Source organism: Apis mellifera, linkage group LG3 (genome assembly GCF_003254395.2).
Source record: "Apis mellifera strain DH4 linkage group LG3, Amel_HAv3.1, whole genome shotgun sequence".
Taxonomy (NCBI): Eukaryota; Metazoa; Arthropoda; class Insecta; order Hymenoptera; family Apidae; genus Apis; species Apis mellifera.
In genome coordinates, this window is record NC_037640.1 from 11316603 (window position 1) to 11342513 (window position 25911).

The window sequence follows — 25911 nt, forward strand, 5'->3', positions numbered from 1 at the left end:
ATTTCTAGAAAGATTGTCAGACTGAAAAATTAAAAGTTCTTCCAACGATGGAATCGGTATCGAAACGGCATCGAACACGTAACTCGTTCCCGATATCGATAGTCGGCCGATTTAGCGGGCAAGGCAGAGAATCGCACGGCGATGCACGAGTCACGTATACCGCAAAGAAACCTTGACTTTTTTGTTCGGACGATCTTTCCAGCAGCGTATCTGGCCGGCCATATTTTCTGCCCGTTCGTGGCCGTTCGTGTCGTACCGCGTATGAAAGTGAAAACCAGTTATTCTCTATCGTTTCGCCCCCCTTCCCGTATTTGGTCACCGAATAAGATCGTCGTGGCGCGCTTGTTTTAGGGGGCTCGATCGATTTTTTACCGTACAGCTGCGTCCGATTTCTTGCCTCGAAGCACACGCAGCACCGGAGTCTCGATCGGTCGTTAACGATTTTATAAGCCGCATTGATTTCATTGATTCAATCGATCAATTTGTTAATAATTCTCAAAAGTTTGTCCTCTTATCTCCTGTTACCTTTCTCCGCGTTACAAATAGAAGATCTACTTGAGAAGAGAAGTGGAATTGAGAATTGTATTTATTCGAATTAATAAACTTTTTTTTATCGTTAAATTTTAACGTAAACTTCCACGGTACAATAAAGCGAGGGAAACAATAACGACATTAAGAGGCTAGAATCAGAGTTGGAATAATTATTATTATTATTATTATTATTATTATATAGGATAAATTACGTTGAGCAATGATAACGGTGGAAATAGTGGCAGAAGCTGTTAACGATAATAACCGTGGTCATTAAGATGAAATAGAAGGATGAGGTTGAACGGTATTATTATTATACTGTTATTCGGATCGAATTCTTAGCTTATGCGAACAGATACGTATCTCGATCTCGAATTACGCTTTTGCGAAATAAGTCGAAATATCGTTTTTCTCGTATGAAAAATTATTCCATTCGCGTGTTTTATCGATAAAAGCGTGTATTGCCAGGGACAAACGAGCTGGTTTCCTGAAGGATAAAAGGGTATCGCACCTGTTCGCACGGTGAATGATCAGCCGAAAGGAAACATTTTATCATAGATCCTCGCGTTTTGTTGTTACACGTGCGTCGAAACCATACTTAAATAACCCTGCTTCTCGACGTGCAATTTATCACTCGAAGCCAATCGAAATATTCGATCCTTCCCTTCTTACTTTTTTATATTTTTTATATTGAAAATTTCTTCGTGTTATACAACGGCTATGAAGAAAACTTTAGATCTAACGGATGACGAAAAATAGGACAGGAATCTCGCGTTGATTCGAGATCGCAAAGACGGAATTAACTTTCTTCCTTCGATTTTTCTGCTTGCTTTCCAATTTTCCATCCTTGTCTCGTTTTTATTTAAATAGTTGCCCGTTGTGCCATCCAGCTCGGAAATAGACAGCTCGCGTTGCAAAGCAAGTATCGTTGCCCCATTTCGAGTGTCGAGTTACCGGTGTCTCATCGAACGTGCGTGATTAAGCGGGCGGAGAATTTGATTACAGGGCACCGATAGCCAAGATAGATCCGAACGAAAGTTTTCCATTTGTGTGCCAAACATCGGCCGGCTGATGTTACCTGTGCACGTGCAAATTTCCCCTTTCTTTCTTCGCTTCTTTTCTTTTTTCCCGTTTCTCGTTCCTTTTCGCTCGTCATACGAATTTATATATACATGAATATTTTATCAAAATAGTTCTTTTATCAGATATATATTACTTTTAATTTAGATAATATAATTTAATATAATTATGTAATTAAATTAATATAATTATATAATATAATTTAATAATATAATTTATATTAATTTTTAAATGCAATTTAAATTGTCAAAAAAGAATTAACTTAATAACCAATTTATTAATTTAATTAATACTATAAAATTCAAAATTTTATATGCTTTTATCAAATATATATTTTTTTTAATTTAGATATAATATAATTTAAAATATAATTTATATTAATTTTTAAATGCAATTTAAATGTTATAAAGAATTAACTTATTTATATTAATTTTTAAATGAAATTTAAATGTTATAAAGAATTAACTTATTTATATTAATTTTTAAATGAAATTTAAATGTTAATTTAATTTAGATATAATATAATTTTTAAATGCAATTTAAATGTTATAAAAAATTAACAAAATATCCAATTTATTAATTTAATTAATACTATAAAATTCAAAATTTTATGTGTTTTTATCAGACATATTATTTTTAATTTAGATATAATATAATTTTTAAATGCAGTTTAAATGTTATAAAGAATTAACTTAATATCCAATTTATTAATTTAATTATAATACTATAAAATTTAAAATTTTGCTTTTATCAGACATATTTCTTTTAATTTAAATATAATATAATTTATATTAATTTTTAAATGCAATTTAAATATTAAAAAAGAATTAACTTAATATCCAATTTATTAATTTAATTATAATATTATAATATTCAAAATTTTATCAGACATATTACTTTTAATTTAGATAATATAATTTAATATAATTATATAATTAAATTAATATAATTACATAATATAATTTAATAATATAATTTATATTAATTTTTAAATGCAATTTAAATGTTAAAAAAGAATTAACTTAATAACCAATTTATTAATTTAATTAATACTATAAAATTCAAAATTTTATATGCTTTTATCAGACATATCACTTTTAATTTAGATATAATATAATTTTTAAATGCAATTTAAATGTTATAAAGAATTAATTTAATTATAATATTATAAAATTCAAAATTTTATGTGCTTTTATCAAATATATATTATTTTTAATTTAGATATAATATAATTTATATTAATTTTTAAATGCAATTTAAATGTTATAAAAAATTAACTTAATATTCAATTTATTAATTTAATTATAATACTATAAAATTCAAAATTTTGCTTTTATCAGACATATTACTTTTAATTTAAATATAATATAATTTATATTAATTTTTAAATGCAATTTAAATATTAAAAAAGAATTAACTTAATATCTAATTTATTAATTTAATTATAATACTATAAAATTCTAAATTTTATGTGCTTTTATCAGACATATTACTTTTAATTTAGATAATATATAATTTATATTAATTTTTAAATGCAATTTAAATGTTATAAATAATTAACTTAATATCCAATTTATTAATTTAATTATAATACTATAAAATTCAAAATTTTATCAAACATATTACTTTTAATTTAGATATATTATATATAATTTAGATATAATAGAATTTATATTAATTTTTATGTGCTTTTATCAGACATATTACTTTTAATTTAGATATAATATAATTTTTAAATACAATTTAAATGTTATAAATAATTAACTTAATATCTAATTTATTAATTTAATTATAATACTATAAAATTCAAAATTTTATGTGCTTAAGACACTAAAATAAATTATTAATTTATCGATAGGGTATGAACTTGTTAGCTTTATTTACCTTATTATATAATATTTTAGTTTAGAAGGGGAAAGTTTATTTACAAATTAAATTTAATTATTTTTATATCGAAAATATGTTTTTTTTAAACTACATAAATAAAAGAAATATAGATACGTTCCTTCCAATCTTTCTTATCGACACATTTGAAAGTAAACTCGCGAAATTCCTCATTAACAATCCATTCTCTTAAAAAAAGAAAAATTAAAGTCCTCGAATTTACAAATTGTAATTTTATTAAGAGCATGAGAACAACTGCGTTAATTTCATTATACGGATTTCGCGTACGAAGCCGCTTAATCGCGAACCGTATGCGCGTCCTTTGTTGCTGCCCGCACTTTCCACCGATTGTTTCAGTATCTCTCACGGTTACATAACAGATTACGTTGCGCAATCGCACACCTGCACCGGTGTCATAGCGAAAATGAGGCATATTCTCGCTTCGACGAATCGAATTCCTGGCAGGAATCCACGCGCCCGCCCCTCGTCCAAAATTCATTTTCAATAATAAATGGAATTGAACACCACTATATGTGTATATATATCGTTACTTTTCAATATACATCATCGAGTGGTTTAATTCAATTAATTGTTCGCGGGTTAAGTTAATCTCTGAACTAAGTTTGAGATTAGATCAGAGATTATTTTCGATGAAAAGAAAAGGAAGAGAAGGTGGTTAATAATTAACGAAACTTTGCAACGAGGTAATCGAAAGTTTGGTGCCAATTTACGATGCATTGATCTATCCAATTATCCTCCATTATCTCACGTATATTGTCACGATAATAATAATATTTTCCACGAAAGAAAAGGAGAAACTTTCTCCTCCACCATCGATATTCCGATATATTATAGATATAATTAGAGGAGATTACACGTTCGTTCCAATGTCATATTTCATCTAAAAGAAAATATTTAAAATTTCTTCAGTACAAGAAGAATATTCGAAGAGAGATAGAAAATATTTGGATGGAGAAGAGATCTCCACCGCGATATTTTCTCGAAGATTGGCCCAACTTCGTCCACGTTTAAAAAGTCCATTTCTCTCTTCTCTCTTTCATGGCTTTTTTGCGCGCGATAAATCGCCGATCGTAATTCGAACCAGAGATTTGCCTCGATAAAATCGAGCAATTTACGAGCTTGCGCCGTTTCACTCCGGAAGTGTGACCGGCGGTGTAAATGGAAAAAATTATTACGCGCCCCTGTTGTGTCGCGGCTTGTTGGAAACGGGAATTCGTCGTGGCGGACCCAGCTCCAGTTAATGATTACCTTAAAAGGTAATCTGCCTCCCGATATTTTCCTACGGAAGCTGTTTTCAGAATTTTAACGGTTTTAGATTCTTTTTCTTTCCCCCCTCCCCTTCCACTCGTCGTGTCGTAGCTCGCAACCGTATCGATCGTATTTCATTCACGATTGCGAATTATTGACGATAAATTATTGATCGATGAAACGTGTGATTTCGTGATATTTGGAAGAATAATTTCAGAAGATTGTCAGACTGAAAAATAAAAGTTCTTCCAACGATGGAACGGTATCGAAACGGCATCGAACACGTAACTCGTCCCGATATCGATAGTCGGCCGATTTAGCGGGCAAGGCAGAGATCGCACGCGATGCACGAGTCACGTATACCGCAAAGAAACCTTGACTTTTTGTTCGGACGATCTTTCCAGCAGCGTATCTGGCCGGCCATATTTTCTGCCCGTTCGTGGCCGTTCGTGTCGTACCGCGTATGAAAGTGAAAACCAGTTATTCTCTATCGTTCGCCCCCCTTCCCGTATTTGGTCACCGAATAAGATCGTCGTGGCGCGCTGTTTTAGGGGCTCGATCGATTTTTTACCGTACAGCTGCGTCCGATTTCTTGCCTCGAAGCACACGCAGCACCGGGTCCGATCGGTCGTTAACGATTTATAAGCCGCATTGATTCATTGATTCAATCGATCAATTGTTAATAATTCTCAAAAGTTTGTCCTCTTATCTCCTGTTACCTTTCTCCGCGTTACAAATAGAAGATCTACTGAGAAGAGAAGTGGAATTGAGAATTGTATTTATCGAATTAATAAACTTTTTTTATCGTTAAATTTTAACGTAAACTTCCACGGTACAATAAAGCGAGGGAAACAATAACGACATTAAGAGGCTAGAACAGAGTTGAATAATTATATTATTATTATATTATTATATAGGATAAATTACGTTGAGCAATGATAACGGTGGAAATAGTGGCAGAAGCTGTTAACGATAATAACCGTGGTCATTAAGATGAAATAGAAGATGAGGTTGAACGGTATTATTATACTGTATTCGGATCGAATTCTTAGCTTATGCGAACAGATACGTATCTCGATCTCGAATTACGCTTTGCGAAATAAGTCGAAATATCGTTTTCTCGTATGAAAAATTATTCCATTCGCGTGTTTATCGATAAAAGCGTGTATTGCCAGGGACAAACGAGCTGGTTTCCTGAAGGATAAAAGGGTATCGCACCTGTTCGCACGGTGAATGATCAGCCGAAAGGAAACATTTATCATAGATCCTCGCGTTTTGTTGTTACACGTGCGTCGAAACCATACTTAAATAACCCTGCTTCTCGAGTGCAATTATCACTCGAAGCCAATCGAAATATTCGATCCTTCCCTTCTTACTTTTTTATATTTTTTATATTGAAATTCTTCGTGTATACAACGGCTATGAAGAAAACTTTAGATCTAACGGATGACGAAAAATAGGACAGGAATCTCGCGTGATTCGAGATCGCAAAGACGGAATTAACTTTCTCCTTCGATTTTTCTGCTTGCTTTCCAATTTTCCATCCTTGTCTCGTTTTATTTAAATAGTTGCCCGTTGTGCCATCCAGCTCGGAAATAGACAGCTCGCGTTGCAAAGCAAGTACGTTGCCCCATTTCGAGTGTCGATTACCGGTGTCTCATCGAACGTGCGTGATTAAGCGGGCGGAGAATTTGATTACAGGGCACCGATAGCCAAGATAGATCCGAACGAAGTTTTCCATTTGTGTGCCAAACATCGGCCGGCTGATGTTACCTGTGCACGTGCAAATTTCCCCTTTCTTTCTTCGCTTCTTTCTTTTCCCGTTCTCGTTCCTTTTCGCTCGTCATACGAATTTATATACATGAATATTTATCAAAATAGTTCTTTTATCAGATATATATTACTTTTAATTTAGATAATATAATTAATATAATTATGTAATTAAATTAATATAATTATATAATATAATTTAATAATATAATTTATATTAATTTTTAAATGCAATTTAAATTGTCAAAAAAGAATTAACTTAATAACCAATTATAATTTAATTAATACTATAAAATTCAAAATTTTATATGCTTTATCAAATATATATTTTTTTAATTTAGATATAATATAATTAAAATATAATTATATTAATTTTAAATGCAATTTAAATGTTATAAGAATTAACTTATTTATATTAATTTTTAAATGAAATTTAAATGTTATAAAGAATTAACTATTATATTAATTTTTAAATGAAATTTAAATGTTAATTTAATTAGATATAATATAATTTTTAAATGCAATTTAAATGTTATAAAAAATTAACAAAATATCCAATTTATTAATTTAATTAATACTATAAAATTCAAAATTTTATGTGTTTTATCAGACATATTATTTTTAATTTAGATATAATATAATTTTAAATGCAGTTTAAATGTTATAAAGAATTAACTTAATATCCAATTTATTAATTTAATTATAATACTATAAAATTTAAAATTTTGCTTTTATCAGACATATTTCTTTTAATTTAAATATAATATAATTTATATTAATTTTTAAATGCAATTTAAATATTAAAAAAGAATTAACTTAATATCCAATTTATTAATTTAATTATAATATTATAATATTCAAAATTTATCAGACATATTACTTTTAATTTAGATAATATAATTTAATATAATTATATAATTAAATTAATATAATTACATAATATAATTTAATAATATAATTTATATTAATTTTTAAATGCAATTTAAATGTTAAAAAAGAATTAACTTAATAACCAATTTATTAATTTAATTAATACTATAAAATTCAAAATTTTATATGCTTTTATCAGACATATCACTTTTAATTTAGATATAATATAATTTTAAATGCAATTTAAATGTTATAAAGAATTAATTTAATTATAATATTATAAAATTCAAAATTTTATGTGCTTTTATCAAATATATATTATTTTTAATTTAGATATAATATAATTATATTAATTTTTAAATGCAATTTAAATGTTATAAAAAATTAACTTAATATTCAATTTATTAATTTAATTATAATACTATAAAATTCAAAATTTTGCTTTTATCAGACATATTACTTTTAATTTAAATATAATATAATTTATATTAATTTTTAAATGCAATTTAAATATTAAAAAGAATTAACTTAATATCTAATTATTAATTTAATTATAATACTATAAAATTCTAAATTTTATGTGCTTTTATCAGACATATTACTTTTAATTTAGATAATATATAATTTATATTAATTTTTAAATGCAATTTAAATGTTATAAATAATTAACTTAATATCCAATTTATTAATTTAATTATAATACTATAAATTCAAATTTTATCAAACATATTACTTTTAATTTAGATATATTATATATAATTTAGATATAATAGAATTTATATTAATTTTATGTGCTTTTATCAGACATATTACTTTTAATTTAGATATAATATAATTTTTAAATACAATTTAAATGTTATAAATAATTAACTTAATATCTAATTTATTAATTTAATTATAATACTATAAAATTCAAAATTTTATGTGCTTAAGACACTAAAATAAATTATTAATTTATCGATAGGGTATGAACTTGTTAGCTTTATTTACCTTATTATATAATATTTTAGTTTAGAAGGGGAAAGTTTATTTACAAATTAAATTTAATTATTTTTATATCGAAAATATGTTTTTTTTAAACTACATAAATAAAAGAAATATAGATACGTTCCTTCCAATCTTTCTTATCGACACATTTGAAAGTAAACTCGCGAAATTCCTCATTAACAATCCATTCTCTTAAAAAAAGAAAAATTAAAGTCCTCGAATTTACAAATTGTAATTTTATTAAGAGCATGAGAATGATTAGACTTTCGGTGACAGTAACGGATAAATCCCTACCTCTCTTCTCGAGTTTCACCCGCAAAAACACAAATATCAATTCTCGCGACGAGAAACGGGCCAGCCTCGTTTACCCCTCCTCCTCGAACATCAAAAGACACGTCTCCCTCCCCCTCTGCCGAGAATCGAGAGTATTGCGCCGGTTCGTTGAACACGCTGGCCCCTGAATCACGGTGGCCGCCCCCGCACCATCGGCTTTCATTTTCGCCCGTCTCGTCGCATCGCGCACCGAAATAAACTCTCCCCCTCCACCTCCTTCTCTTCTCTTCTCTCTCTGCGTGCAACGGTTCAGACACCCACCGAGTGTCCGATAAGTAAAGGCTGCCGCTGCCGTCTCGTGTCGCACCTGGTGCTGCCCCCTCTCCCTTCTCGTTCCGTTTCGGTAACGACACCCTCCCTGGCCTGCGCGGCCACCTTTCCCCAAGTTGCTCGGCCGACGGGAGCAGGTGTTGGCGCGATTCGGATAAGAGAGACAGGTGCTGCGAGAAAATCTTCATTCCTTTCGAATTTAACCAACGAGGAATCTGTTGAGTGATCCACGTTCGTTCCACGATTCTTTCGTCAGAGATGTCTTAATTTGTCCAGAGATTGTTTGTTTCTGCATAAGTTACAAAGCGTTGGTTTAAATCGAAGCTCGATTATTTTATTAAATTAACAGTGTCAAAAGAATATTTAAGAATTGTTTGATTCTCAATACGTTAAATTTCGTGATCAATTAATATGAAATATAATAGTATTTTTCTTATTAGAGAAATGTATAAAAATCACTCTCGATTGAAGAAACGTTAGAATATCTTGGAAAAATTTAGTTTAAAGCAACCGAAGTAGAAGGCATAGAACAATCGAAGCGTAGCTCGTTCGTTTTTCGTTCAGTTTACTCGCCATTACACGTTTACGCTTCCATCCTCTCCTGAAGCAATCGATCGTTAATCATCGCCTATATTTGACAGCAAAAAGGCCACGTTTACTTGATACACTTACACGAAGGATATTATCTCTGACGTTGTTCCAATGTCATATTTCATCTAAAAGAAAATATTTAAAATTTCTTCAGTACAAGAAGAATATTCGAAGAGAGATAGAAAATATTTGGATGGAGAAGAGATCTCCACCGCGATATTTTCTCGAAGATTGGCCCAACTTCGTCCACGTTTAAAAAGTCCATTTTCTCTCTTCTCTCGTTTCATGGCTTTTTTGCGCGCGATAAATCGCCGATCGTAATTCGAACCAGAGATTTGCCTCGATAAAATCGAGCAATTTACGAGCTTGCGCCGTTTCACTCCGGAAGTGTGACCGGCGGTGTAAATGGAAAAAATTATTACGCGCCCCTGTTGTGTCGCGGCTTGTTGGAAACGGGAATTCGTCGTGGCGGACCCAGCTCCAGTTAATGATTACCTTAAAAGGTAATCTGCCTCCCGATATTTTCCTACGGAAGCTGTTTTCAGAATTTTAACGGTTTTAGATTCTTTTTCTTTCCCCCCTCCCCTTCCACTCGTCGTGTCGTAGCTCGCAACCGTATCGATCGTATTTCATTCACGATTGCGAATTATTGACGATAAATTATTGATCGATGAAACGTGTGACGCTCTCGTGCTTTCGAAGAAGAAGAAAGAGGCTCTGTATCGTTAAAAATTATATTATATTTATATTTTTTCCTTTTGCAATAAGAATAAAAGAAAATTCTCATGTTTTCGATGAAGAAAAAAGAGGCTCTGTATTAAAAATTATATTTATATTTATATATATTTTTTCCTTTTGCAATAAGAATAAAAGAAAATTCTCATGTTTTCGAAGAAGAATAAAAAGGCTCTGTATCGTTAAAAAATTTATATATCTAATATATATTTTGCAATAAGAATAAAAGAAAATTCTCATGTTTTCGAAGAAGAAGAAAGAGGCTCTGTATCGTTGAAAATTATATTTATATATCTAATATATATTTTTTCCTTTTGCAATAAGAATAAAAGAAAATTCTCATGTTTTCGAAGAAGAAAAAAGAGGCTCTGTTAAAAATTATATTTATATATCTAATATATATTTTTTCCTTTTGCAATAAGAATAAAAGAAAATTCTCATGTTTTTGAAGAAGAAGAAAGGGGCTCTGTATCGTTAAAAAATTTATATATCTAATATATATTTTGCAATAAGAATAAAAGAAAATTCTCATGTTTTCGAAGAAGAAGAAAGAGGCTCTGTATCGTTAAAAAATTTATATATCTAATATATATTTTGCATTAAGAATAAAAGAAAATTCTCATGTTTTCGAAGAAGAATAAAAAGGCTCTGTATCGTTAAAAAATTTATATATCTAATATATATTTTGCAATAAGAATAAAAGAAAATTCTCATGTTTTCGAAGAAGAAGAAAGAGGCTCTGTATTGTTAAAAATTATATTTATATATCTAATATATATTTTTTTGTAATAAGAATAAAAGAAAATTCTCATGTTTTCGAAGAAGAAGAAAGAGGCTCTGTATTGTTAAAAATTATATAAATATATCTAATATATATTTTGCAATAAGAATAAAAGAAAATATATCGTATATCGAATATTTTATATCTCGTTAATTGATCTCGTTCGAGTTGGAAATAAAACGAGTTTTTCTTTATTTTGCTTGCAATAGAAAAATCGAAAAGAGATTGTTAATTGGTCACGTGGAAGGGAGAAGAGTGAGGAGAACCACCGTGAGGTGGCTCGAGTTAATGATTACCTTAAAAGCGTAGCCGGGCCGATTCGTATGGGCGGAGAAAGAATTTTCAGAGAGAGAGAGAATTTTCCTCGAAATCGGATGGAAATCGAAATAATTAATAGTTCCGTGGAATCTTCTCTCGTCTCGTTGGCTCGTTGATTGTTGTCGATTTCTCTGCGTCGGAAGAAGAAAAAAAAAGAAAAGGAAAAGAAAAGAGAAAAAACACGCGCGCCATTGTTGTAATTACGAAAGCGACAGTGATTCTTGCTGCTGGTACAAGTTGGACTAGTTTTGTGCAAGGTGCGTAAAATAACGAGAGGAGGAGAGAAATGAAAAACGAGCCGGCCATTTTGAAGGAAAAATGCCTTTCGTGCGATATTTATTTTGTTTCGAGGGATTCTTTTTTGAAAAGTTACAGCGAAAAGATTAAATTCCTTGTTATTCGTAATTTATTATACATTAACACGAAATTACGTAATTAGCGATTTCTATTAAATTAATACATAATAAACGTATTGACAAATTATAATAATTTAAAACGTGGATGGATCGAACAAATGAAACGTGAAAATCGAACAAATGAAATGTTATTAACTTCTATTTATTAATTACCGTGCATTTCCATAAATAATGCTTTGAGTATCAATTTAACCAGAAAAATCACAAATTTTCTCGATTTCAATCCGATACAATTTCTGATTTAATTTAAAAAAAAAGAAATGAAAGAAGAAAAATTTTCATTCGCAAAGCACATGATATTTATATTCATTTTCCAAAATAATATTCGAATTTCTGCCATCGAGAATCGAGCCGATTTTAATCTTCTCCATCCACGCGAAGGGAGAAGCAATTTCAGAAGAAAGAAATAAACAAAAAGAAAAGGATATCAATCCTCCAAGAAACGGTGTTAATAAACGTTGCTCCAACTTGTAAATGCTCCTCGAAATTTATTCAGGAATGGATTCAACGAGCCCAGTTTCGAACTCTTAACGATATTCGCTTGAAACTTGCCCCGATTTCCAGTTTAACCAGTGTATCCACCACGATTTCAAATATTCCATTCCCTTTCTTCACGTGCAATAATAATATACGCAATTGCATTCGAAACGAAACTTTTCAACTTCAATTATTATTGCATAGGGAAATAATTTTTTTCCAAGAACCGATGGTGAACCCTTAAAACGCAAGAAATCACTGCGTGGCTGCCCTCGTTTAATCATCCAACGGTTTCCTCGGGTACGTAGAGCGGGTTTGTAAAAGCCACTTCGCTCCCTTCCGAGGATCCTCCTCTATTTTAAGCACCGCTATATCTTTTCCGAAACGTCGACCGCGCGAATGGCCGACCTTTAATCCCCGGCCAGAATCTCAAATCCGGCCTTTGAACCCGAAATTCAACCAGACTCTCTCTCTGCATTCTCTCTGTCTGTCGACGAATGAGTTGGGAACGAGTTAAGCTGGAATTAAACTATTCCATTCTGTTGCGAATATCTCCGAAAACCGCTATTTTGTCTTTTCCTAGGGATTATGTTTCTAGAAGAATATCTTATTTTTCCGGTTTTTCGACGGGTACGTTCAACTCGACGATTGTCTAAACGGGTTTAACTACAACGAGTCGAAGGATAAGTATCTTTTCTTGAAAAAGAAAAAGGAAAAATTAATATTCTTCGTTTTTATTGTAAAATTTTTGATGTTGTATTCTCTTTTGCAATGAATATGAAGAAGATGTGGCAAACAATCCAAAGCAAACTTTCCAAGGAAAAAATCAGTTTGGGGGTTGAAAAATCAAATATTCATATTTTTCGTTTTATTGTAAAATTTTTAATATTCTATTTTCTTTTATAATAAATATGAAGAGGGTGTGGCAAACAATCCAAAGCAAACTTTCAAGGAAAAAATCAGTTTGAGGGTTGAACTCAAAAATCAAATATTCATATTTTTCGCTTTATTGTAAAATTTTAAATATTCTATTTTCTTTTGCAATAAATAAAACTCAAAAATCAAATATTCATATTTTTCGTTTTATTGTAAAATTTTAGATATTCTATTTTCTTTTGCAATAAATAATACGTATAAAGAGGGTGATGGCTAACAATCCAAAGCAAACTTTCCAAGGAAAAAATCAGTTTGAGAGTTGAACTCAAAAATCAAATATTCATATTTTTCGTTTTAATAATTTGTTTGTTAAATTTTAGATATTTTATTTTCTTTTGCAATAAATAAAACTCAAAAATCAAATATTCATATTTTTCGTTTTATTTTTCGTAAAATTTTAAATATTCTATTTTCTTTTGCAATAAATAAAACTCAAAAATTAAATATTCATATTTTTCGTTTTATTGTAAAATTTTAAATGTTCTATTTTCTTTTACAATAAATACAAAGAGGGTGTAGCAAATAATCCAAAGCAAACTTTCAAGAAAAAAATCAGTTTGAGGGTTGAAAAATCAAATATTCATATTTTTCGTTTTATTGTAAAATTTTAAATATTCTATTTTCTTTTGCAATAAATAATACGTATGAAGAGGGGGTGGTGGCTAATCCAAAGCAAACTTTCCAAGGAAAAAATCAGTTTGAGGATTGAACTCAAAAATCAAATATTCATATTTTTCGTTTTAATAATTTGTTTGTTAAATTTTAAATATTTTATTTTCTTTTGCAATAAATAATATATATGAAGAGGGTGGCAAACAATCCAAAATAAACTTTCCAAACTTTCAACTTTAATGATACTTTAATTCGAGTTTCAACAAGCAAATATTCTTATTCTTATTTAAGATTTTCGTGAGTCGAAATTTTTCAATGTTTCAATTCAAAAATTTTTCGTTTTATTGTAAAATTTTAGATATTTTATTTTCTTTTGCAATAAATAAAACGTATGAAGAGGGTAGTGGCAAATAATCCAAAGCAAACTTTCCAAAGAAAAAATTAGTTTGAGGATTGAACTCAAAAATCAAATATTCATATTTTTCGTTTTAATAATTTGTTTGTAAAATTTTAGATATTCTATTTTCTTGCAATAAATAATACGTATGAAGAGGGTGGTGGCAAACAATCCAAAGCTTTCAACTTTCCAAGGAAAAAATCAATTTGAAGGTTGAAAAATCAAATATTTATATTTTTCGTTTTATTGTAAAATTAATTTTAATTAATTAATTATTTTTTAATTAAATTTTAAAATTAAATTTTAAATATTCTATTTTCTTTTACAATAAATATGAAGAGAGTGGTGGCAAACAATCCAAAGCAAATTTTCCAAACTTCAACTGTCTCGAGTTTCAACGAGCGAATATTCTTATTCTTATCAAAAATTTTCGCGAGTCGAAATTTTTCAATGAGGATGATCGAATTATCGCCTCTCTCTCTCTCCCCCTCCGCGTGTTGTAAAATTAATTTAATCGAAGCTTGAAATTTCTCTCCGAACTGGCAAACGTGTTCTTTAAACACGTTTATGCGCGCTATAAACGTATTTATTTCACGATAAATTTATCTCGCAATAATATCGGAGATATTCCAATCTGGATCCCCGGGCCTATTATCGTATTATCGTGTTTAAATAAACGAAACAGATACGTTAATTACCAATTTGCTCGGATTAAATCTCCTCTCGTTTCCTCCCCGAGTTTTTAATTAACGCTTTCACCGTGACGATTATCCGCCTATTCGAGTAAACAAGGGAAATAATGGGACGAGGAGGAATAAGTGGAGAAATAATTGTTAATCTAAATTAAGAATATTGTTCGTACGATCGTTAATACTCATCGGTTAAATGGGGAAAAAATGACAAAAATTAATGGGACGAGAATTCGCGCGCAAACTCATCAACGATTCAGCAACAACGATAATATCGGTTGGCCGCGTTGTTCACGCTCCACGTTTCCCGCGAAAAATCTCGTAATCCAATATTTTTCAACGATTCGAACGAATGTTTCTCTATGTTTCGAATTTTATTTACAATTTGCTGGAATTATGAAATTATATTTAACAATGATCGATGGAAGAGCGATTTTTTACTTTGAGAAATGTAAAATATATTATCGCGAATTAAAAATTCCTATATTTTAATAACTGTCTCTAAATTATTAAATGAATTTAAATTTTTAATTTTTAAAATTCTAAAATTTAATTATCGGACCCTATAGAATTTAATTTAATTTTTGAGTTTATTTATAATGTTAATAAATAGATTTAAAGTTAAATTTGATTGGGAGGATTGGTAAATTTAATAAACTTTATTTAAAATTTAATTTTGATTGAAAAATAAATTTCGAATTATAAATTATATATTGAAAGAATAAATTAGGGATAACAGCATAATATCTTTTGATAGATCATACAGATAAAGATATTTGCGACTTTTAAAATCTTACATGATTTGAGTTCAAATCGATGTAAGTCATTCTTTCTATCTATAATAAAAAATAAATTAATTGTAAAAAAAGAACTATAAAAATATAAAATATAGTGATAGCGTGATACTATAAAAAATAGAGCCATCCAAAATTCATCGTTTATCTGATCAAGTTCACGAAATAACAGAAGAATAAAAATCGAAGGAAAGAATCGATTGCGGATTACAGTTTCTTTGCCATTCTTCGAGCATTGCTCTCCATTTTCTCGAACGCGTCGTTAATATCCGATAAAGCGATACCCGATGAATCGTAAATCTCTTGCTCCAACTCGATATAATTGCCCTGCGCCGATGAGAGATCCTTAACGAGGGCCGCGCGCTCTTGTTTCCTTGGTAAATGATTAACGAACCAGTTTTCGATCGTCCAGGAAACGGCGAAAACCGGCCACAAATATAATAACAATCGCCTCGCGGGACGTGAGATTTACGAGGGGTTGGTGGAGTTGTTTTGCTCGTCTCGCCCTCCTGATAGGGGATGAAAGGATACCGAGGAAGGTTTGTATTTGAGTTGAGATTGTGCAAGGATTTGATTTGACGATTTTTCAGTTGCATTGATTTGCGTGAGATTAATTAAAAGAATACAATTATTGGAAACGAATTTTGTATATATTTCGTGCAATTATCTTCTTCTTTCAATTTTCGCCTTCGATCGAAGTAAGTCGATTCTACTCTGCGAACTTCTTGGCGGAGATATGATAAGTTCGATTAATATTTCGCTTGAGAAATTAACGTAGCGAGACTCGTATTTCTCGGCGCCTTCCCGCTGCGCGCTGCTTGTTCCGTGGAAATTCAAGTTGTGCGAGCAACAGGTGGTTCGAGGGAATATCATTTCTCCTGCGAATTCCCTGTGCTCGAATTCGTTAAATCCGAGACAATTGGAATAAAACCGAAGAAATTAAGGAAACTTTAAATTCAAAGAGTGTAAAAAAATCTGTATAATGATATATGCTTCCGCGTATCATATTACGTACCTTGCATGAATTTTTATTGCGAGTTGAAAAGTATATATATACATGGCTGTTTGTCTATTTAAAAATTAGCGTAGTCATAGAGAATGAATGAAGTACGCATAGTATTATACATGGTTACAAAATCAAGACCCTTGAAACAATTCGATTCATCTTTATTATTATTTTTTAAGGATATAAATTAAAAAAAAAAAAAAAACTGGAAGCGAGCCGAGCACCTCGAGTGTTGGAAGAACTTATCGTTCTCTCTTCTCTTTCGGCCCTTAATTACGAGCCGGCCTATTTAAAAAGTGCACCACGCCCACGCACACCTACGAGCTGCGTGCACGAGAGAAGAGCCCACACGCTCTGGCGAGGCGCAGGCATAAATTACACGTTTAGCAAATCGCACGAGCGCGCGCACACGCCTGCCTGCTCGATTAACTGCTTGCAAAATATAATAATTGCGAGAGCGCAACGGTGTCGTTCCCGTAAACGCGGTTCCCTGTTGTTAAACGTGGTTGTTTAATCTTGTATTACACGCCTCTTCCTAAATTATTCGAATTTTCGAAACGAAACGATTCTTTTTAATCGAATCGTTACGAGTAATTATTACGTTACACATTGTGTCTTCGCTTGCACGAAAACGCGATCGATTCCCTTGTGACGAGTCGAGTTGGGCAAGTCGTGACGTCACATTATCCCCACCGCTGGATCAGGAGATCAGGTGACTAGACTTCCGTCAAAGCGTGGCGCTGCATCGTGTCACGTGACGCAAGCGCGATATCCCCTCCACTGCCGAAAAGTGTCTCGCCTCGGCGAAAGATGAATTTTCGCAGGAGGAGAGCACGTGACGTCACGATGGATTAGGTTAGGCACAGACGAGTGATGGAGACACGATGACGCGGTTCGGTTTCGCGATGTCGCGTTATTCCCGTTGCTAGATTAGAGACACGCCGCTTGGTTTTTCGGTAATCTAATTTGGCAATTAAGATAGTGTAACCTATTATTATTCTTCTAATAGAAATTTGCGAAAGAATTGAACCGTGGCCTTTGTCTAATTTAACAATTGGAAACGTCACGTATTCTCCTCGAAAATTCATCGACGCTCTCTTCGCTTCACGAACAATGGGAAATTGGAAATATTCGTAAGAAAGAAAAGACATCGAGCAGTCGATAAAACGTTTACTTTTCGGTTTGCCGTCTCGTTTTCATAAATTTTCTTCACAATTTTTTTCTCGCACCATGCGTATTATTATTATTCGATCGGACGACAAAAATCGAAGCTTTTATTCGTTTTCTTCGCTCCATTCATCGCGATCGTGCGAATCGCGGCAACTCGGTTGTGCAATCTGGATTTCTGCGAGTTATCCAGCGAATCTCAGCCGAGTCTCACTGAGAGATTTATTTCTACTTCGCCTCCTCTCGAGATTTTCCTTTTGTAGCCGCGCCACGTTCCACGTAATACGCAACCACGGTTACGAAGGAAAAATCTGAGTCGAGGGATGTGCGTGTAAACGGTGTAAAAAGGCGCGGCTAATAATGTTTTAATGAAAACGTAGAGGCGTTTCTCGACGTCGATTGATGGATCGCATAAATACGCGCATAAAAGAAAAAAGACGTTGGAAAGAGACGGAGAACGTTCACAATGAAAGCGTTACGTAACGACGTAGTAGTAATGGATATCGCTTATTAATAGCTCGATCTAATTCGACCGACGGATTATATAATTGGTAACGATTTATTTTCGTATATTATCGGTTGTGAACGTGAATTTTCACGAGGGATATTGAAACTTCTTCTCCCCCTTTATTTATTTATTCATTTTTTTTTCTTTTCCATGTAAAATTGTTTCGTTTCGCGTTTACTTTAAATAGACGCCACGACCTTGACGCGATTATAGAAACTTGATGATACAAAGAGGATACAAAGTCCGAAGGAAGGTTATTTTAATCGGAAGCCTTCGAAAAAGAAAACAACGTTGTAATATCTTAATATACTTGCTAGAAATTAACGATACTCCATAATAAATCCTTCCTCTATTTATTCCACGACTATCCACGTCTAATTAAAAGTTTCCACAACACCCTTTTACACCTAAACTCGTATAAATAAAACTCGTGCTCGATTCCACATCTTACCCTCTATATAATTCCCTCTCTCTCCCTGGCCATCGATGACAGTCCTTATCATGGAAAAACATAGTATATGAATACGTAACATGGAATGTTCGACAATATATAAATCCTGTTTCTTATTTTTAGTCGAGTACTGCTCTTTATCCACCCACCCTCCCTCCCTCCCTCCCTCCAAAACAAATGGGACGGTTTTTAAAGGATTTTAAGAGAGGAGGAAAAATTTCGTTTTACGATCCATGAAAAGGAGGCGGGGAAGGGAGAAAGGAAAAATCCATCCGTGTCGCCATTACATGGAGAACGTGCCTCGGCCATGCATCGGCCATTCGTCGCTCGACGAGTTTTTGATTTTCTTTCCAGGTGTGAACTAGAGCGGGGGAGGAGGAGGAGGAGGAGGGGGGTGCTTGGCCACGACCTACACCCACGCCCACGCACCTGCTCCGAGGAGATCTCGCGTGTGTAGTTACCCGTTAATTAGCCGTTAATTAACCCGGTACTCGTCGACGCGGGGAGAGGAGAGGAGAGGAGAGGAGCCGAAACATGCGGTCGAGCCTCGGCCCCACTTGACGGCCCGGCCGGCGGGGGGAGGAGGGCGGTGGGCGGTTGGGAGGAAGGGTGGGGGAAGGAGCGGGGGCTCGAGGAGAAGGTCGGGGGCCCTCGCCTCGTTGTGACGAGCGGCGCAAAGATGCACAACGTCTCGACGGAGGGCGCGTCGCCCGGCGGTCGGCGATTATCGCGCAGTTTTCACTCCTGCCTTCGCGGAGCTGACCACGATGACCTCGAATCAGGTAGATCGCTTCAGCTAGATCGTTCTAAGGAACCTGATAAATTTATGCGTTTCGAATTTACAGTAAAGTTTATATATTTCTGGTAAATGTAAATGAATTCGACCGTGTCTAACTTTATTCTTTTAAATTCTTTTAACTCGTTGCTATTTTTTATTATTGAAAATAAAGGGGAGAAGGGAATTATTTGGATTTATTAAAATTCTTTGATAATCTTGAAAACGTTAAACGTGTGTATTTGACGAGGATTTTACGATTCAAATTTAAAAAAATTTGTGATACGGATATTTAATATTTATTGTACAAAGTTGAACGGTCCAATTTATTCCTCGAACGTTTCTAACGGTTCGATTCGATTTCACGAGTGACGATTCCGTGCCACTGTGCGTAGGATAATGATGTTGGATGGTAAGAGTGTAACAGCAACGCGAGGCCCACGCTCGTTAAACCAGCACGCCTCTAACTCTCCCATAAAAGAAAATCTCTGTCCGGAGAGAGAGGAAAAAAGGAGAGCAACTCGTTGAGTACACGGTTGATGCTGATTTCCAGATGGAATTCCATCGTCTAACGTGTTTCCATTTGTTCGAATATTCGATAGAGGGGAAAAGAAGTGGCGTTCGATGGATAGCGCCTCTCGTTCCAAAGCAATGTTTTTTTTCTTTTTTTACGTAACGTATTCGTTTTCATATTGGAATGGTGGCGCCTTCGTATAAGGCACGAGAAAGTTGCAAAATCTGGGATTCTTTTAGATTTTAGATTTACCAGAAGAGGGAGGGAAAGCGTCTTTCGGAATTTTTACCGGATTCAGCAGAGATAATTAATTCGGATCGCGAGGAGGATTAATCTCGATTTATTCGAAGATTCGTTGTGAAATTGGGAATAATTGTGGAGATAGAATCTCGAGAAATTAAAAGTTGCGCCAATGTTTTATCTCATATCCGTAAATTCTTTGGAAAAACAGCGGCGAGGAAGCTTTTGTAAATATAATTTACGGTCTAGTTACTTTCTATGACGCGTGAATTTGCTCGAGGATTCGAAATACCACGATTTTTCCACGATTTCTTTCGAATCGTTTAACGTCGAATTTAGAAACCAAGCCTCATCTTCGATCATTGATCGCGAAAAGAGGATCCATCCTGGAGAGGACAATTTTAAAACAGAATTCTCCACGGCATCCGAGAGGACACCTTGCGAAACAAATTTCTCGATATCTCGTCTCGTCTCACCGCGATATATAAAACACAAAGGGGAGGAGGGAGAGGAGGGAGGGATAAAACCCGTTTCACTCGAAGCGAGCGAAAAGCGAGCGCGCCGATATTTATGTCGTCCAAATAATTCACGCGAATATACGACACCGTTGAACCAGAACGTCTGACGCCCACAAATCCTTGGGACGTGAAAGACGCGCCCTCTCTCTCTCTCCTTCCTCTCCTCAAAGTACTCCCAAAATACTTGCTTGTGTGTCCGCCACTTTGCCAATCCTATGGTGTCGGCGAGGGATGCCGTAAAACCGGCGTGAAGATCCAGGAGGCTTCGGCCATCGTTGAAAGGGTTGAAATCGTCGAAATTTTGACCATAAGTCGGCAAGGAAGGAGGATAATTTTGAAACGATTCGATGATTTTTTTTTATTCGAATAATTCTTTTCTCTTTCTTAAAGAAAAATTCGGAGGAAATTCTCATTCTTCGAGAACGAATGAAACGAACGAATTTTTATTATTAATAAAGAGAACGTCGATTTCGTTGCGTCTTTTCGATCCTCTTCGATCTTGTCCACGTTCTTCTAACTTGTTCCTTTAAGAATATATCCGTCAAAAGAGTCCATTTGGAAAAAGTGATACTTAGCTAGCAACGTATTCTTTACTCACTTCATTCTTCTCCTAGAAATTCACTCCAAATATTTAATCCGTTAAAACTATCTAAAAAGGAATATTTCAATTCTTCGAGGATGAAAGAGAGAGAAAGAGAGAGAGAGGAAGGAGAATAATATATTCTTTACTTACTCCATCTCTTTCCAAGATTATTTTTTCTCTTCAAAAGATTCACTCCAATTACTTAATCTGTTAAAACTATCCAAAAAGGGGTATTTCAATTCCTCGAGGATGAAAGAGAGAAAAAGAGAGAAAGAGAGAAAGAAGAATAATATATTTTTTATTCACTTCATTCCTTTCCAAGATTATTTTTCCTCTCTAAGAAATTCACTTCAATTACTTAATCTGTTAAAACTATCCAAAAAGGGGTATTTCAATTCTTCGAGGATGAAAGAGAGAAAAAGAGAGGGAGAGGAGAACAACATATTCTTTACTCACTCCATTCCTCTCCAAGAAATTCACTCTAACTATTCCAAAAAGGGGTATTTCAATTCTTCGAGGATGAAAGAGAGAAAAAGAGAGAGAGAGGAGAACAACATATTCTTTACTCATTCCATCCCTCTTCAAGATTATTTTTCTTCTTCAAGAAATTCCAACTATTTAATCATCCAAAATCATCCAAAAAACGGATATTCAATTCCTCGAAGATGAAAGAGAAAGAAAGAAAGAGGAGAACAACATATTCTTTACTCACTCCATCCCTCTTCAATTATTTTTCCTCTTCAAAAAATTCACTCCAACTATTTAATCCGTTAAAATCATCCAAAAAACAGGTATTCAATTCCTCGAGGATGAAAGAAAAAGAAAGAGAGGAAAACAACATATTCTTTACATATTCTACACTCCATCCCTCTCCAAGAAATTCACTCTAACTATTCCAAAAACGGATATTTCAATTCCTCGAGGATAAAAGAATGAGAGAGAGAGAGAGAGAGAGAAGAACAAATATTCTTTTCTCACTCCATCCCTCTCCAAAATTATTTTTCCTCTCCAAGAAATTCATTCCAACTATTTAAACTCCGTTAAAACCATCCAAAAACGGATATTCAATTTCTTGAGGATGAAAGAGAAAGAGAGAGAGAGAGAGAGGAGAAAACATATTCTTTACTCACTCCATCCCTCTCCAAGAAATTCACTCTAACTACTCCAAAAACAGATATTTCAATTCCTCGAGGATGAAAGAAAAAGAAAGAAAGAGGAGAACAACATATTCTTTCCTCTCCAAGAAATTCACTCCAACTAATAAAACTATCCAAAAAAGGGGTACTCGATTCCTGGAGGACGAAAGAGAGAGAAAGAGAGAGAGAAGGGAAGCAATAATTGACGACGCTGTCCCTCACCCACGTGAGCCGCGTGTATTTACAAGATGTGGCTCGCGAGCGTAACGAAGGGAGGCCAGCGTTAATATTTACTTTCATACGCGGCCTCCGCTCGAGTCAGTCCATTGCTGACTGTATCGTGTGTTCGATACAGTCCAACTCCATTACTCCACCCGTGGTGGACGTCGATTATCTATTTTCACCGAACGATTGTATCTCAGTGAAGACACTCGTCTCTCTCTCTCTCTCTCTCTCTTTCCTTCCATGTACGATCTTCGTTCACTTACTTTGGATATCCATATTGAAGAAGAAGAGTTGCCATTCGATCTCGTACAAATGTACGAATAATCGAGTTTGTTGGTGAAATTGAATTCAAGTGAAATTCTGAACTAAATAGGGATAATAAATTATACGTATTTCGATTATAAACAAAGGAATATTATCATTATTTCGAGGTGAACGGATCGTGAGAAGTGAGCGGCCAACGAGGATTTCATCGATCGTGTGGCTAATTGGCCGGTTGAATTCACTCAACGCGTCCACTTTTCAAGTTGAATTGTCCTCGACGAGATTCTTCGTAAGAGCCTTCGGTTCGAAGATTTGACTTTGATTCAGTGTCGATCGACGAGCTTTCACGATTTTCTTTTTGAATGGAACGGCTATCTATTTAGAGAAAAGTTCTCAGTTTGTGTTGTGCTTTCAATACAAAAATATATAAAAGAACTCGTTATAACTCGTGGAATCGAAAGGAAAGAAAAATTAAACATATAAAGTGAAATATAATCAAAAATCGAAAACACACGAAACGATCAACAATCAACAACAATCTCTTTGAAAAACGAAGAGGCACGCGTTGGAGGGAAAAAGAGGAAAAAATTCCTGACGAGCGCATTAATAAAACATCCTCTCTACGAGGATGTTGCTGGGAAGAACAATGAGCCGGTGATTTCATCGTTTCCACGATTAAACCGAGCACGACGCGAACGGTCGCGTGGAAGGAGGAAACGAAACGATGGTGGCGCCGCGTGTTGAGAATAACGGATCCGTCTCGGCCTTCCTTCGATCCGGTAAATTTATTCGTGGATGATCTAATAATTGGTATCCCAAGGGCAGCACGCTGCTAATTAAAGCGCGCAGGCAACAATGAGAATCCGATACGTGTCCCAGGATATTGGAAATTGTAACAAGCGTACGTTCTCTCTCTCTCTCTTTCTTGTTATTGCTCTTATCTTATCTTATCTTTTCGCTCTCCCAATACTTTTTCTTTCTTCAAAGTAGAGTAGAATAGATTTAGAATAGGACGAAATTTTTTCATTGGAATTATTTGTTTATTTTGCGGTCGAAATATCGGTAATCCTTTTCACTTTCTCGTGTATTCTAACGTAATGTAAATTTTGATTGGACGAATTCATCTTTTTCTTTTCGTATATTTTTAATATAACTCTGCATCTCCGCAGAGTGCAAATTTTTTTCCATTCTTTCTTTTTTCATTTATTAATTTTTCCATCAACGGCGGCCACGTTTATTGTACGCCAATCGTTGAACGGGAAACACGGATCGGATGGACTTTTTATCTTTTAACGCGATCGTTAATTATTTCGTGACGAAATCCCACGTATATAATTTAAATGCACACGGAGAAAGAAATTTTCCAATTATTCCTCGCGAGATCTTCAATGAAAATTGCGAAAGGTTTTAGCCTAGGCTTTTCAGGTAATTCGAATTTTAATTTTAACCGATCGGTTCTCGATACCCGAGGCAAATCGTCGCGTCGTGTAATACGATTGAAACGGTTTCCAATGTAGCGGAAAACCGTTTCGTACACCGATTAAATTCAATTTCCACAGTTTTGTTACTTATCGAGAGTTTTATCCTGTAAACGCGTTTTATGTTTATCGTGGCTCGCCTCGAATATTCGCGAATTTCAAATTGGTGGAGGAAAGTGGGGTTGCAGCGAGGATTTCGATTTCGATGTTGCCGCTGTTAAGCACGTTTTGTTAAAATATATATATATATATATATATATATATATATATATATATATAAACAGGAAGAATAGATGGTGGAACGTTTCGAAAATATTAATAAATTTCTGCATGTCGCGTGGAGCATAATTTTACATTTTGCAGAAAATATAATCGTTGCAATATCGCTTTATTTCTCTCGAAAAATTGTTTAGATGATTTGTTTTCACATTTTCCACGAGATGACGAGATCGAAAAATTTCGTAATATAATAAGTGAATATTCGAACGATTCTTGCTGAAGAGAATTCAGAAACGTGAGCAAGATAAATTTTCTCCAATAATTGTAAATTTAGAAGGGATACATTACAGACATAAGATAGTCTGAAAATTTTTCTTCGCAAAATTATAAATCACATTTCGTGATACGCTGCTTACTCTCCTCATTTCTTCCTCATTACTATAAATCATACTTTTCAAAGGAGATTACGAGTTTACTCTTACTTCGATCTCGATGGAAATGTTACGTTTACGGGAGAAACTCGATTTCGAAGAATAGAAAAGAAATCCAGGAAGGGGAGGAGGAGGAGGGAGAGAAAAAAGAACCAGAGGCAGGATCGAAGCGTGTCCACTGCGAAAGAGTGGCGCAGAAATAGAATCTCTCCAGCAGCAATTTCATCCGTCGATATCGATCCCTGTCGATAGATCGATCCACTTGTCCCTCCTTTCACTTTTTACCCTTCTAATTATGCGATAATCGCTTTAATATCGGACAACCGGCAATTAAGTTGTATCCAAAGACTCGTCTCTGGCCGTGAACGAGCAGGATTGTTCCCTTTCCTCCTCCTCCTCCTCCTCCTCCCCGCATCCGGTTTGACCGGGATGGAGAAAGGATAAACTGTTTGGGAAAGAGAGGAAAGCCATAGAAATTCATCTCCATTCTCTCGAGGGGAATTAAGCCGGGACAAACGTCGACATCGAATTACCGCTCTCCGGACTTTTTATCGACTCCCCCTCTGCTTCTGCTTCCACGCGGTAATATATCGAATAATTGAATCGATCCTGTCCCGCTTCTCCTCTCGCGCGTTTCTCCATCTCGCCCGATCGGA

General features: G+C 33.8%; 1 protein-coding gene across 12 annotated transcripts in view; it reads left to right on the forward strand.

Moving 5' to 3' along the window:
* Positions 1–25911, forward strand: part of LOC724344 (probable Ras GTPase-activating protein) — a 376738-nt gene that overhangs the window by 221922 nt on the left and 128905 nt on the right. For 2 of the 12 annotated variants that reach the window (XM_016911119.2, XM_006568399.3), the window contains exon 1: positions 19483–19654. The exons of 9 other annotated variants lie outside the window; for them this stretch is intronic. In XM_016911119.2, coding sequence (XP_016766608.1) covers positions 19552–19654 — 103 coding nt within the window. In that variant the 5' untranslated portion in view covers positions 19483–19551. Of the gene's footprint in view, positions 1–19482; positions 19655–23885; positions 24029–25911 lie in introns of those variants that run through there. One more of the 12 variants, XM_001120165.5, reaches the window with a different exon arrangement.